The 15273-nt window shown below is 40.7% G+C and overlaps 1 protein-coding gene across 2 annotated transcripts; it reads right to left on the bottom strand.

The window, feature by feature from the left end:
- Nucleotides 1-4: 4 nt before the first annotated feature.
- On the bottom strand, nucleotides 5-14739 carry NONO (non-POU domain containing octamer binding). 2 transcript variants are annotated; one of them, XM_027053681.2, is made up of 11 exons: nucleotides 14717-14739; nucleotides 7976-8135; nucleotides 6814-7007; nucleotides 5530-5831; nucleotides 4415-4510; nucleotides 4034-4230; nucleotides 3604-3688; nucleotides 3106-3208; nucleotides 2487-2526; nucleotides 2151-2260; nucleotides 5-1037 (listed from the first exon to the last, which is right to left on the bottom strand). In XM_027053681.2, exons 2-11 carry the CDS (start codon nucleotides 8124-8126, stop codon nucleotides 903-905), a joined length of 1413 nt encoding a protein of 470 aa, XP_026909482.1. In that variant the 5' UTR covers nucleotides 8127-8135; nucleotides 14717-14739; the 3' UTR covers nucleotides 5-902. The 2 variants fall into 2 exon arrangements, with proteins under 2 accessions (XP_026909482.1, XP_026909481.1); XM_027053680.2 differs by lacking the exon at nucleotides 14717-14739 and adding an exon at nucleotides 14572-14711.
- Between the last annotated feature and the right edge of the window lie 534 nt (nucleotides 14740-15273).

Genomic DNA, 15273 nt, shown 5'->3' with positions numbered 1-15273 from the left:
AAAATTAAAAGGCTTAAAATGTATTTTAATAAGTTGATGCTGCATTACTGCTCCATTTCTCAGAAAAACTCCAAAGATATCAGGGACAAATCAAACATGGTACACCAATAAAAAAATGCACAGCGTAACTACCTAAGATAGGCAAGGCTAAGAGCTACTGTCCGACCTTCAGCATACAGCAACTCTGTTCCCAAGATTGTACTAGCCTATCAAGAAAAGCTGTGAACAGCAACATCATAGACACAAAAGGGCCATTCCTGGGTTACCCTTACCCAAGAAAAAAGATGGAGGCAACTTAACACAAGATTTTTCTTAAAGATACACTAAAATGAAAATCTCTAAGAGAAAATGTCTTCCTTAGGACACGAAGGGGTAATATATGGGATATAACAGAACCGTATGTATGTGGTCTGTGACCTCTGTGGACATTTGCCTGAATTCCCACCTGCCAAGTGGAGCAATGGGGCTAAGGTCATTGGGGGATGTTTGTTTTTGTGGTGTATGTGGCAGTGTCTCTGGCGTTGGAGGGTTTAAGAATGAGAAAGCAAATAGAACAGGATGGACAAAGAATGGAATGATCAAGACTAACAGGGGGTCTAACTGGATCCATTTTGTCATGGTCCCCCCCCCCCCCAGGCCCTCAACAATCACAGGAGACTTCAGGAATGCACCACACAGAATCAATTAGTTAGACGATATACCACACAGAACTGATTTGTTAAATTTTATCGCCCCTCCCTTGCCCTCAGCCTCCAGCATACTCCCTTAGAGTAGTAGTACAGGCAAGGAAGACCTAACTATTGGGAGGAATCCCTAACACTTTTTCCAGGGCAGAATTCTGGCTAGTCCAAAAAGGGTCTTTCTTTTAAGGGTTTTTGGGAAACTAGACACTGAAATTTTTATTAGTATCGGCGACGTTTGTTTGGAGCAAATTCAGCTCCAGGAGCTGCACGGTTGAACGCAGGAGGGGTTCCACCAATGGCCCCAATTCCTTCCATGGTAGCAGCCTGGCCAAAGCGTTCACTTGTTGGTGGGGTCTTTTAAGAGAAAAAGAGAGCAATGTTACAATAGAACCTATGCCCCAAGCTTCCCACTCATCTGTAATACCTCCCCTGAAGGCCATTTCCACTCAACTATTCAAAGCTCTTTTTTTAAATGTTTATTTTTGAGAGAGAGAGAGCACAAGTGGGGGAGGTACAGAGAGAGAGGGGGAGAGGATCCAAAGCAGGCTCTGCACTGACAGCAGCAAGCCTGATGTGGGGCTTGAACTCACGAACCGTGAGATTGTGACCTGAGCTGAAGTCGATGCTCAACCAACTGAGCCACCCAGGCACCCCAACTACTCAAAGCTCTTAATGTGCTAGGGGTGACTAAGCCTGTTTAAAATTCCAGTGGACATCCTTGGGGCACCTAGGTGGCTGAGCCGGTTAAGTTTCCAACTCTTGGTTTCACCTCAGGTCATAATCTCCCGGTTTGTGGGATGGAGCCCCATGTCTACATCTGCGCCATGCAGAGCCTGCTTGGGATGCTCTCTCTCTCTCTCTGCCCTTCCCCTACTCATGCACTCTCTCAAAATAAACATTAAAAAATAAAGAACTCAAGTGGATATCCCTGAAAAGAAGGCTGTCTGAATTACAGACCCACCCAACTATCCTATCCTTATCTTTTTATCCCTATTCCTATTAAATAATATTACATTCTGAATTCCCAGGTTGAATAATTTCTAGTTAAGTCTTTTCTCCTGAACTAAGTATATATGAACAAGGACATGCCATCATTCTTCGGCAACATTAAGCCATCCAGTTTTAAAGTTCTGATGCTATGACTATTAATTCAGGATTGTATGAGCCATAAAGCCTTGTGGATTTACATCTATTTTATGTGATAATACCTAAGTTTCATTGCCTTCCCTCCAAAAAAAAAAAAACCCATTAACCCAAGGTAGCAACTAAACAGAAGGCATTTACTTAACTCCTAGACAAAGTATAGTTTGAGAATGGGTTTGTTCAAATCAAGACCCTGAGATTACATTTAATGGAAAACAGTGGTCTTAAAAACTATAGCAAAACTGTGGCAGACAGGGACTTTGAAAGCAAAGTCCTTTCTCCTATCATCATTTAGAATTACTGTAAGGCTCCACAGTTTATTACCAATCCCAAGGTTCCATCTGGCATCATAGTGGCAGGTCCTGGAGGAGCTGGGGTACCAGCTGGCACTGGAGCAGGGGGCATGGCGCCTCTGTTGTTTATGCCCATAGCACCTAAAGCAGAGCAGTGTGATCAGTACAGGAGACAGAGATTGTCAATCTCTGTGCGAGAGGAAACAATTCAACAAGACCTCTGAGCTAAGGACACGTTACCCCACCCAAAAACGATGCTCCCAGAAATGTCAGCCCCTTAAATCTGGACAATGTCCGAGAAGCTACATAGTTTACCAGAAATGAAACAAAAAAGGAAATCAGAACCATTAATCTCGTAAGTCCTTACCTCCCATGGCCATCTGGCCCATCCGTATCTCCTGTTCTCTCTGAAAAATAAGAAATACTCAAGACAGTCCAAGACAGCACTGCATTCCACCATTCACAATATACTGAGGACACACACTAAGGGAAGCAGATAGAGTGATCAACACGTTCCAAGTACACGGAGACCAAGCTGAGGAAAACCAGTATCTCCTTGCTAGTTGTGCAGTGGATTCAAGGTTAGACCTACAAGGACTCAAGTCAGAGTCCCCTATTAGGAACAAAAGGAGAGGTAAAAGCCAAGGGGAAAGACAGTTGATTTCTTCTAGGACCCCAGTATGTGCAACAACTCCAAGGACACCAGAGAGCTAGTCAAGGCTGCTATAGGACTGGACAGCTCTCATTGGGCAGTCACTGAGTCTAAACAGTATACACTGGCCCCAGCTCTTCATCCTATATTGCCTATGAGACAAGAACTCCTCTTCAAACCTTATCTTTCCTTCCTATGAATTCTTCTAAAAGAGGAGTTTCATAGAATACAAAAACTGCTCATAACCTGTAATGTTTTAAAGTCCAAGTGGACATTTGGTGGGTCTGTCATATCAGGACTGCCCTGGCACATCATGGGCACACGGGAGATATACCGCATCAGGGAATGTTCCCTTGAATCCTTCCTGCTGTCGCCGCATCATTTCTTCCTGCTGCCGCCGCATCTCTTCTTCACGGCGCCTGCGCTCTTCCTCCTGCCTATAGAGAGTCACCAAGATATTTAGGCAGAGACATTCCAGAACTTGAGCAGATTATCTTAACAGGGACTCAGCCAAGGAAATTAAGAGTCTACTGAAAACTATCATAGCTTTCCAAAAAATTCACTGTAAATGTGTCCAGCCCTAAAGCAAGTTCTTTCACAAAGGAGCCTCATGAGATCAGCACTCAGCTGCTTTACCTTTAGTGCAGCTCTGGATAATTCCTAGAACCATGGGCAGCCAAAACATTTCCCATCCAAAGGGAGAACTTGAGAAGCAGCCAGGAAATATTTGCCAACACATTTACAAATGCATGAGGTAGCACGGTGGTAGGAAACAGTAATGAGACATTACCTTTTAGAGGGATCAGAAAAAAAGGGTTTGAGAGTTAGTTACCTGAGCTCCAGTTGCTTTCGTTTTTGCACCTCTTGGTTGTGCAGCTCTTCCATCCTCCGGAGTTCTTCTTGACGCCTCATCAAATCTAGAAAAACAATAGACTAATTTAGAGTATTCTTCATTCTCCTCATACAGACCCAATAATTTTCCATAAATAAAGATCCAGAAAGCAAAGGGGATATATAATCCCTGAGTGGTCATCTGAGCTATCCAGATTCCAAAAATGAAGTCAAACGTATGATTTCTTTCTCCATAGAATCCAGTATTCTCTGCCACATTTCCAAGCTCATTTGACTACCAAGATCAACAAAATATTTCAGAGAATAAAAGCAGAGGTTTAGGCCTTTTTCTACTGAATGATACAAAGACCCTTCTGAAAAAAGCCATTTTGTTCTTGTTCTAGGTTTAAGACTTACAGGCCTATACTCACCCTGTCTCATTAACATGACTTGGTGCTCATGGCGAGCAGCCTCCATCTCCATCTCCAGCTTCTCACGAGCTTCCTTGATGTTGCGGTCCACTTGGTCCTGCTGCTGCTTCTCCATCTCAATGAGTGCCTTCCAGCGCATGGCATACTCATATTCAAAGGAGCCAGGCTGTGCAAATCTGGGTGGCTGTTCTCGCTCCCTATAGACAAAGTTCCTGGGCTATTAAAACTCTGTCAAAGATTCCCCCAACTAAGCACTGCATTCCTCCTGAGGGCCATTGCCAGTGAATACATATAGCAAAGACCTGCCTCTTTTATACATCCCTTTACAAGCTTCCTTAAGAATAGACAAACACCTAACACAGAAGTGATGGGACCACATACTTATGAAATTGCTGGTTCTTTATAACCAGCTTCTCTGGAAGTCCCTCTTCATCATCCAACTGGTCCATGGGCTCCACAGTCACAGGCCGAGGAAATCTGGAAGCAAGCAGCTCAGCATTAATCAAATTATGCCCTATACCAGGCTTCCTCTCTACACCGGTCACTGGCACAGCAAACCAGTCAGGGGTCAGGACTGAACAATTAAACATATTTCTGAAGGGGTTTTTATACCAAGCCCCAAGTAACCAAGGTCTTTTGATGGCATTATGTGGAATCTGGGGTTGAAAGGATGGAGTCAAGCTTTAGATCTCTGAATATAGCCTCAAAGATGTTCAAAGTAAATAGGATACTTAAGTACAGCCTAAATATCCAGTATCTAGAGAATACCAGATAATCACTTGGAACAAACACATGCACATGTGTTTTGCATGCACAAAACAACTTTTCAGAATTCTTTTTATTACTTTTTAAATTTTATTTTTGAGAGAGAGACAGAGACAGAGAGCAAGCAGGGGAAGTGCAGAAAGACAGAGACAGAATCTGAAGCCGGCTCCAGGGTCTGAGCTGTCAGCACAAAGCCTGACACAGGGCTCAAACCCACAAGCAGTGAGATCATGACCTGAGCCAAAGTTGAATGCTTAACCAACTGAGCCACCCAGGTGCCCCAACTTTTCGGAGTTCTAAGACTTCAAGGTAAAGGGAGATTTAACGCTGACTAAATGACAACCTACTAAAAGACTAAAAGGTTTTTTTAATATTTATTTATTTTGAGAGACAAAGAAAATGTGTAGGGGGAAGGGGCAGAGAACGGGAGAAAGAATCCCAAGCAGGCTCTGCGTGGACATGGGACTTGATCTCATGAACCAGGAGATCATAACCTGAGCCAAAATCAAGAGTTGGGCACTTAACTGACTGAGCCACCCAGGCTCCCCTGAAAGGTTTCTTAATCCTTATACTATTTTCATTAATTTTACACTGAAAACCCTACTAGAGAGCTGAAGTAGTATCCAAAGTCTTTAAGTGAACATAAGAACATGGTTCCTAGGGGCTAACTCTCCATACCACTGAAAGAAGTAGCAATCTAAATTCTATTTCTAAAAGCAACCCCTACTTACGTGGTTAACAGGAAGGAGCCTTCACTGCACCTGTCCAGAGCTTTCCGAGCAGCTGGCTTCCCTGAGAATTCAACAATGCCTTTTCCTGAGGGCCTTCCTCTATCATCCACGATGACTACAGCCCTTTCCACTTGGCCAAACACAGAAAAAGCTTCCTCCAGCAGTTCGTTAGAAACATACTGAGGAAGGTTTCGGACTGTGAGCGATGCACTATGGCAGGCAAAGCGCACACGCAGCTGCTTTCCACGAAGTGGCATGTTGTCCAGCTCTACTTTGGCAATCTCTGCTAGGGTTCGTGTTTCCTAGGAAGCAGACAGACATCAGAATAACTCAGTTTTGACAAAGACCACATCACAGCCATCGAGAGTCTAAAGTAGCATAGCTCAAAACAAAATGCCTCCCCCCCTAAAACCTTGACAACACACATATAAAGGAACCTTGATAGTACTGAAAGAATAGAGCTAGGTTTCAGATAAATCTTTGGATAATAAATAGATAAACCTAACTGTTCTGATAGCCTTGCAATAAATCGATTGGGAATTCTAGAAGTAAATACTACTTACATGGTCATCAGTATCATAGGTTATTCTCCCAAGTGGGACAATGATGAGCCTAAAACCTACCCTTAAAATAGTAGCCAGAATATTTTAGTTCTAACCGCCACTTCTAATAACCTTGCTAGCATATCATGTTCCTTGTTTATGTAGATAATGTCTAGAAAAGATTCCCCCTATACACTTAAACATGTTTCCTAATTAAATCAGATTTTATGAAAAAAGATCTACAGTTAAAAATGGTTACGATAACTTTTAGCACAACTTAAAAATTTTTTAAAAATAAGATACAAATAAAATTGTCCCCTCGTGATTTTAAAAAGTCCTATGTAAGAACTTTTCAAAGAAATTATATAAACCCTAATCATTACTAAGATAAAGTATGAGTTGATAATTATTGAAGCTGGGCATTAAGTATGTATAGGTTCATATACTACTCTGTCTACTTCTGTATGTTTGAAATTTACCAATTAAAAAGTTCCAACAGGCATACTTTAGTTTTAGCGTCCAAGGCAAATAAACCTATGTTGTCCTTGAAACAAAGCAAAAACCTATGAGGAAAAATAAAAACAAAATCTGCATTTTCTGTCCTGTGCTACCAACTCCAACTATAAACATTTAACAAACAGACCATCTGAGAATTGTTTCCACTGTCTAAATTTCCAAGCCCATCATTCCCCAGTTTCCCCACCTTTTAGAGCACACATTCTAAAAACCCATGGTTGCTCACCAAGCGGATAAAGCCAAAGCCCTTATCCTTATGAATGAAGACTTCGCCTGCCTTCCCGTATTTCTCAAATAGTTTCCTCATCTCTTCCTCAGTGATGTCAGGAGGAAGATTGCCCACAAAGAGCCGGCTACGTTGGGTGAAGGTCTTCTCTCCTGGTTTCCTAAAATTCTTCAGGTCAATAGTCAAGCCTTCATCTGAGAGAAGACATACAGTCACTCAAAGGATTGGACAAAGAGATCTACAGTCACTTTCTCAGAGTTACAACTGCTCCCAGATTACTAAACCTAACTGCTGTAGAGAAGTCAAACACCATTTCCCAATGCAATGTATCCACTAACCACTCATCAGTAAATTGTACCTTAAAATGTGAAAGCAGTATGCAGACATCTGAGAGGACTCAATGGCACTACTATGGGCCAGGAGCCACCCAGATTAAGTCAGAGACAGAAAGACAATATAGGATCTATTGGTCAAAGGGAAAATTAAGCAAGTCAAGGAGACTTATGTCAGTAGGGACCAGCTTTTTATATTTAAAACATAATTGCTCCATTTTCCCAATCTCTCACCAATCTTCATAACCATTTTTTTTTAACCAATCTTCATAACCTTAACAGCTCCCATTCTTTCATGCTTAGGTTAATGGAATGAAAGGAAATGAGTTAGGAAACAGTATTCTTTGTAGGGATTTCTGGAAATAAAAGACGGGTAGGTTGGTTTTAGTGTTAGAGGCACACAATAGGTGCTCAAAGTTGGCTAAATGAGTGGGAACGTGCCTTTAAAGAATGTTTACTCTGATTAAAAACAGGCTGGTACAGACCCCAGGCTAAAAGTATAATACTCAGTACCAGCCTTCTTTTCCATTAAAGGCTTGCTCTATATTTTCTAACTACCAGTCATCTGATGATTACCTCTAAGAACCAAGCTCTGAGGTAAAATACAGACACATCTGTTTGGCAGTAGACTATGCCAACACAGCACAGCAACTTGTACTCATCTGCTATCCAACACGTCTGCTCCTTGTTTCAGAGAATCACCCTTTTTCTATCCTAAGAAGTATTAGGAGATAAGTAGGGAAAAGAAGAACAAAGGTGTGCCACAAAGGCTTATTCTTATAATCTCAAGACACTAATCTAAAACTACCCACTTACAAGTGTGAACTCACTTTGGCTGCTGGCTTGTTGCCCATTTGCAGGTATTGGTGGCGGTGGTGGCTGTTGCTGTTGCTGTTGGTGGTGCTGCTGGTGGTGATGCTGATGATGCTTCCTTGGAGTATGGTTTTGCTTCTCCAAGTTAAAGGTTTTATTGCTCTGCATTTTTGCACCCTAAAAGGAAAATGTGGACCGTCAAACATTATCAGGGCTTATCAGTCACCTTCCTGATGACATAATGTCACAAATCATCTCTGACGTCCTGGCTTTTGCCAGATTCAAACAACCGGGTATGTTGAACAAGTATAGCAAAGGAGTACCATTCAAAAATCTAAGAACAACCAGACATTAGCAGTTATGTTGCACACAGAAACTAGACAAGTACTGAATGAGAACAGGTTCACGAGAGTAACTGGAGGAAACTTCCAGTTCACTAATTCTATACATTAATTGGAAGCTACTTTCCTCAAAGAAGCCATCCCCTAAAAAATGGCCCTATCATAATATTAAAACACAATGAAATAGATGCTAGTTACCACAAGGACAAGAACTAGTAGTAAATCTTGTTCTCCAGCACACTGCACAGTCCTGGCCTATAGTAGATATTGTGGAATCAACAGCAGAAAAAGTATGAACTGTGGAGTTAGACTTAGATTTGAAGCATGGTCCTAATACTTAACAGCTATGTACTACTTAGTAAATTACTTCTTCACAAATTCCTTAAGCTGTTATAAAGGGGATAATAAAAATACCTACGTCTCAAGATGGCTAGGAGCATTCATAAATATGTGAAAACACTAGTTCAGTACTGGAATTTGGTAAGCACTCAGTAATTACTGTTATTAATCACAATAGAAAGATAAAGGACTACTAAAGCAATGAAAGCAATACAAAAATATGAATATACAACTGTAATTTTAAATCTCATCTAAAAAATCAATGTAAGATAAAAAAGAAAACAAAATGAAAATTCCTGGTACAATCCAGACTGAATTCACAAGTTGGTTTTAAAATGGAAATTTTCTAATTGATCTAGTTAACAAGCTGAGAACCATCTTCCTCATTCAAGGACAGTTCTCCAGTAATTAAAGGAAAAAGCCAATCCTCAATCCTTCCCCCTAAACACAAGACCTTCTAGTCAGAGTTTAGCTGAAGGAAAGATGTGGAGAAGGACCTTTGTCATGAATACTTGTTGTTTCCATGATATGAATCCTTTAAAATAAAGAAAACTATTTCTCAAAGAAAATGTGACAATGTCTTGATAACTATTGATTTTGGATGATGGATACATGACAATACTTTATGTATATAAAAACTTTCCTGATATATTTCATCATATCCCGCCAAAACTAGAAACAACAATTATCAAATTCTATATCCACAAATTATTTTGTAAGACAATAATAAGAGCTATCAAGATGTTGGGGTGTCTGGGTGGCTCAGTCAGTTAAGCGTCCAACTTCAGCTCAGGTCATGATCTCTCAGTTTGAGTTCAAGCCCCCCATTGGGCCTTCTGTCGTCAGCACAGAGCCATCTTTGGAAACTGTCTCCCTTTCTCTCTGCCCCTCCCCTGCTCTCTCTCTTTCAAAAATGAATAAACATTAAAAAAAAGAGCTATCAAGATGTTAATATTCTGTAACTTAAGAAGTTCTACTCCTAGAAATTTATCCTAAGAATATAATTTTAAAATTTAAAAACCACATCCATGAAATAGTCACTTCAATGACCTTTACAGTAACAAAATGACTTAAAATACCCAAAATTTAAAAAAAAATTAGAGGTATGGTTTTTAATAAATTATGGTACATCTATTCAATGGAATGTTATACAGCATTAAAAATAATGAAGACTATGTAAACAAGAAAAATGTTTGATGTTTTAAAAGCGAAAGGTTTAATAAAGAGGAAAAGGGTATTTTTTTTTCAAAGATATGAATGAGAAACCTGGGTAGCTCTTGATTTTAGCTCAGGTCATGATCCCAGGTTGTGGGATCGAGTCTCATGTTGGGCTCCATGCTTTGTGTGGAGCCTGCGTAGGATTCTCATTCTTTCTCTCTCCCTCCTTCCCCTGCCCCTCTCCCCTGCTCCCACTCTCTAAATTAAAAATAAATAAATAAATAAATACATGAATGTAGACAAGAACAGAAGTCAAGCAAAATGAAAACTTTCCTATTTATACGTTATTGACCAGTTTTCATATATACATATATATGTATATACACACACACAAATTGAAACATATTTCACTAACTCACCCGACAAATATTCACTGAATGTTTACTATTTGCTAGGCACTATTATAGGTGCTTGGGACGCATCAATGAATAAAGCAAAGATTCTTGACTTCAGTTGTGCTTACCTTCTAGTAAGACAAAATACACATAATTATATAGTACTTAATAAAAAATAAGTACTACTGGAAAATAAAGAAAAATGAGAGGGGGGAGTGGATAGGAAGTGAAAGGGATAAGAATGCAGGGTGCCTGGGTGGCTCGGTCAGTTAAGTGTCTGACTCTTGATTTCATCTGACTCCTGATCTTGGCTCAGGTCATGAACTCACAAATCCTGAGATTGAGCCCCTAGTTGGGCTCTGCCCAACAGGGTGGAGCCTGCTTGGGATTCTCTCTCCCACTCTCTCCCCTCCCCTGCTTGCCTGCATGAGTGTGAACTCTCTCTCAAAGTAAACATTTTAAAAAGGAAGTAAGGCTGCAATTTTATTTACTTTTTTGAAAGTTTATTTACTTTGAAAGAGAAAGTGAACTGGGAAAGGGCAGAGAGAGAGAGAACCCAAGCAGACTCCCTACTGCCAGCGTGGAGCCCAACTCACCAACCATGAGATCATGACCTGAGCCAAAATCTAGAGTTGGACACTTAACCTGGTTAACTGAGCCACCCAGGTACCCCTAGACTGAAATTTTAAATACATCTGTGAGAGAAGTCTAACTGGAAAGTTGACATTTAAGCCAAGACTTGAATCTTATTTATATCATTTCATCAATCTTATGTTTCTCATTAATAAGGCATCTATTACAAAACATAGAAATAAAAAAAAAAAATCCAAAGACCCACCACTAGAAAATAGTCAACATTTACCCTTCCAGTCATTGTACATATACATATTTGTATATTATAGACTATTTTGCAACCTGCCTTTTCTACTTTATTACACGATAAACAACTTTTATATCGCTAAATCTTCTACATTAATTAAAAAAATTTTTTAATGTTTATTTTTGAGACAGAGACAGAGTGCAAGTGGGGGAGGGGCAGAGAGAGAGGGAGACACAGAATCCAAAGCAGGTTCCAGGCTCCATGCTGTCGGCACAGACCCCGACGTGGAGCTTGAACACACCAACTGTGTGTAAGATGATGACCTGAGCCGAAGTGGGACACTTAACCAACTGAGCCACCCAGGCACCCCCAAATCTTATACATTAATTTTTAATGGACATAGTATTTAGCCATCAACCAAGCACCTATTGTGTTGGACACTTGGGTTGTTCCTAGTTTTTCAACATTACATATAAACCATGTTCATAGCTAAATCTTGGAACACATCCATGAGTAAATATTCCTCCTACAATTTCGATTTTTACTTATTTACCTTCCAAAACATACAGTATCATTTCAATATAATGCAGTTATAATTTACCATTGTATATTCAGTTTTTCTTCACTTTTAGTGTCAGTATAATTTTTAACAGCTATACAAAGTCCATGTGGATATACACTAATTTACTAAACTATGAGACATTTAGATTGTTTTCAGCTTTTTCCTATTATAATGCTGCAGTATCTTCTTGCTTATTGCTTTTCTAAATTATTTCCTTATAATAAATTCTTAAAATTAGAATTGAACCTATTTTTGTGACTCTTACCGCATAGTGCAGCACTGTTTCCTCTAAAAAAGGGAAATCATGTTTGTAAAAATAGGATATTATAACATAAAAATTTATAAAGTCTACTCCAGCAACAGTTGGGGTTTGGGTTAGGTGGGCATTAGAATCAGATCTCTATTTGAGTCCCAGCTATTAAACACCTCCCTCTTCCCCGACTCCAAATTGGCCTATCGCAGAAACTTGAGTTATCTTCACAGCCGTTTCTCCAACTAGGTCCTCTTACCTTCTTACCCCTGGCTAGAATGCAAGGAAACTGTTTTTTTTTTTCCCTTCCAGTCTTTAGTTTGGGAGTCAGTGGCCCCAACCTCAGTATCTTGCATCCCATTCAGAAATCCACTATATTGTGGATTAAATTACACATTACATTATATATATATATAATATTACACAATTTACATTATGGATTTATATTACACATCAATAAAAATTCTCATAGAGATCTATTCAAAACAAATATTAAAAACTCTGTATTTGTATTTACATCCTAACCAAACCTCACCACTCCATTTCAGAAAAACCATTTTACAACTTCTAAGAAATGATCTGCTTCCTTGAGGATAAAATGCTAGCATGTTCTAAACCACTTAAGATTAAACTTCAAGGGAGATTATTTTTGGTTTTAGAAAGTGGAGCCTGGTAGTTGACATGATAATACCAGATATTTACCAACCACTATATGCCAGGCACTGTGCTAAGTCTGCATTATCTCACTTAATGCTCAAAACTATTACTCTCCCGGAAAAGAAAACTGATGCCCATCTAAGGTCACTCAAATGTGGAGCAAGGAGTGGAACTCACATCTATTTAACTCTAAAGCTCATACTCAGCACAATGATGCAAGCTTACTAATCAAAGCTTGATTTCAAAGTTTAGGGTCCAACAAACTGACTAGCCATGTCACCTAACTTCTAAGCCTCAGTTTACTCACCTATAAGAAGAGGGTAACAACAGCAACTTCACAGGGCTAGTTCCTTTAAGGACTAAAATGAGATCCTGACCACAGCAAGCATTTGTTCCTGCTGGGAACCACTATCCCTATTCCTACATTTGATTGGTGCTCTAGTTAGACAAATGTCATTAATTTACATGCTTCCTCCTCTCTTTTGGATTCTAGGAAAAATCATTTTTTACAACCAAAGTGCTTACCTTAGTGTTTCTGAATAAATGTCTCCACAATGCTAATCTTTATAATTTTCCCTCCAGTTTATTCTTTCCCAAGAAGGCATTCAATGGTGAAGACTAAATAATATCGTATAAATCACTTAAAACAGTGCCCGGAAAGTACCAAGTACTCAGTTAAGTACTGGCCCTGTCACTTATTTCTGATGATGACCACCAACAGAATTTGGAATTAACTGCAGAAATCTCTTGTGAGCAATAAATTCACTGTCCCCTAACCATTGGGCCTCTGAGAACTAAGCACAAAGATCAGCATCAAGGATTTGTCTACTTACCTGTCCCAATGACTAACTCAGATAAGGACTTTTGAGAGAAAATATGTACTGCTGATTTAGAAAGACTGGGGCTACTGGACACAGTACAGTTGCACAAATGTGGTTTAGGTATAAGACCAAACACTACACCATACATATCTGAAATCCATTTTCAGGAAAAGGATCAACTTTGTAAGTGGAACCTGTGGGGGAAAACTGGTAAACATCTACTGACCTAGATGGCTGCATGGATATGAACTTGCCTGAAAGCTGTACAATGCACTGACATGGTAAGGTACTTTTCTAAGTGTTTCTTAGGACCTTTCATTTATTAACAAGGAAGTTGCACAAACACACAGTATAAATCTAGCCAGATTTACAATATAAAGATACACAATATACAGTTAAATTTGAATTTCAGATAAAAAAATGATATTTTAGTATAAAGCCCAAGCAACGCATGCTAAAAAGAATTTGTTTCCTATGTGAAATCCAAATTTAACGGGGCGTCCTGTGTTTTAGCTGGCAATCCTACCCCCTACACCTACCTCAACTTTGGCTGAAGATAAAGTGCCTCCCAAATCCTCCCTAATCTCAATTTCTCTGTTAAGAACACAAAGAAAGGTTTCAGGGGACAACAAGTTCCCCCAAGGGGAAAATACCCAATAGGAAATCCATGAAATTAATTTTCATTTTTAAACAATGATGTTGTAAACGGGTCGAGTAGCTAGGCAACAAGACTTAAAAAGAAAAAAAAAAAAAGAAAAAAAAAGAACCTGATTAGGAAAACCGCGGGGTCTGGACTAGGAGATGAACTTCCCAGCTTAGAGTTTTGACAAAGAAACATCGCTGGGGGTGGGGGGGACGGCACTTCTCATTCTGAATTAATGGCCTCGCGAGGCTGAGAGGAGGAGCGCCGGCAAAGCGCCTCCTCCTCCAGCAGCGACTTCAGGGCTCTCGGATAATAGACCCCACACCCAGGCCCAGGGCGGGTAAAAGGCCGGGGAACTTACTGACAGAACTCGGATTCGAAGACGAGTCGCATAAAGAAACGGAGCGGGAAAGGCAACGGGAGCCAGTCAAACAAGAAAGCAAAGCGAGCTTAGAGCGATGGGCCCCTGCGGGTGGGCTGAGGACGCCGTGTGGCGGTGGGGACAAGGCCTCAAGGGGCCTTGGAACGAACGGCCAACCTCCCTCCAAACCTAGCCTCGCCCTAGCTTCTTGTCGCAGGAAATCCTACTCCCCACCCAAAGAAGAACTAAGTCGTCCCAAAACTCACCCTCTACCGACTGTTCTCTCCTCAGAGTAACGGCGACGCTACACGGCCTCTACCGTCCCGAGAAAAGAGCGCGCGACCGCCGGAAACGAGACGACGGAGCTCGGTGCCTCCCAAGGGGTACAAAATGGTGTTCTTCATTGGTTACCTGAGTTGCCAATCAAGGTTTATCTCCAAAGGCGGAATCGGTTTTCCGCCATTTCTTCAACCGTATTGGCTACTGAATGCGAAAGGTTTGAGTTCGTGTGAACGACAGATGGGGACAAAGAGCGGGGCTGTCCACTTAATTCGCATGCGCAAACTGCCGCCTGCTCCAGACGGAAAAGGAAGGGGGAGGGGGATAAGTAGGGAGGGGGATGGAGGGTCGGAAGGAGAGACATAAGCGGGCTGACGGAAAGACTGAAAGACCCAGTGATGGGAGCGGCAAAGGAAAAAGCGGAAAAAAGGGAGAGAGAGGAAAGTGGAAAGAGAAGGGGAGAAAACATGCGCGTAGGCGTGCTTTGAGAAATCTTGCACTGCGCCTGTGCAAAAAGCGGGAGTAACAATGTCATTGTATTCAGCATGGTAGATCTAGCCTTTTCCTTCTGAAAAAATGCCCCGCCATGTTTCTTTTTTCACACTTCCTCATTAGGGCTTGCACTCTGACACTCCATACTTAATCAGGTTTCTAGTTGCTTCTGCTGCCAGGTCTACTCGTGAAGCCCA

Source organism: Acinonyx jubatus, chromosome X (genome assembly GCF_027475565.1).
Source record: "Acinonyx jubatus isolate Ajub_Pintada_27869175 chromosome X, VMU_Ajub_asm_v1.0, whole genome shotgun sequence".
NCBI classification, from domain to species: domain Eukaryota; kingdom Metazoa; phylum Chordata; class Mammalia; order Carnivora; family Felidae; genus Acinonyx; species Acinonyx jubatus.
This window is presented reverse-complemented; position numbering and strand designations above follow the sequence as displayed.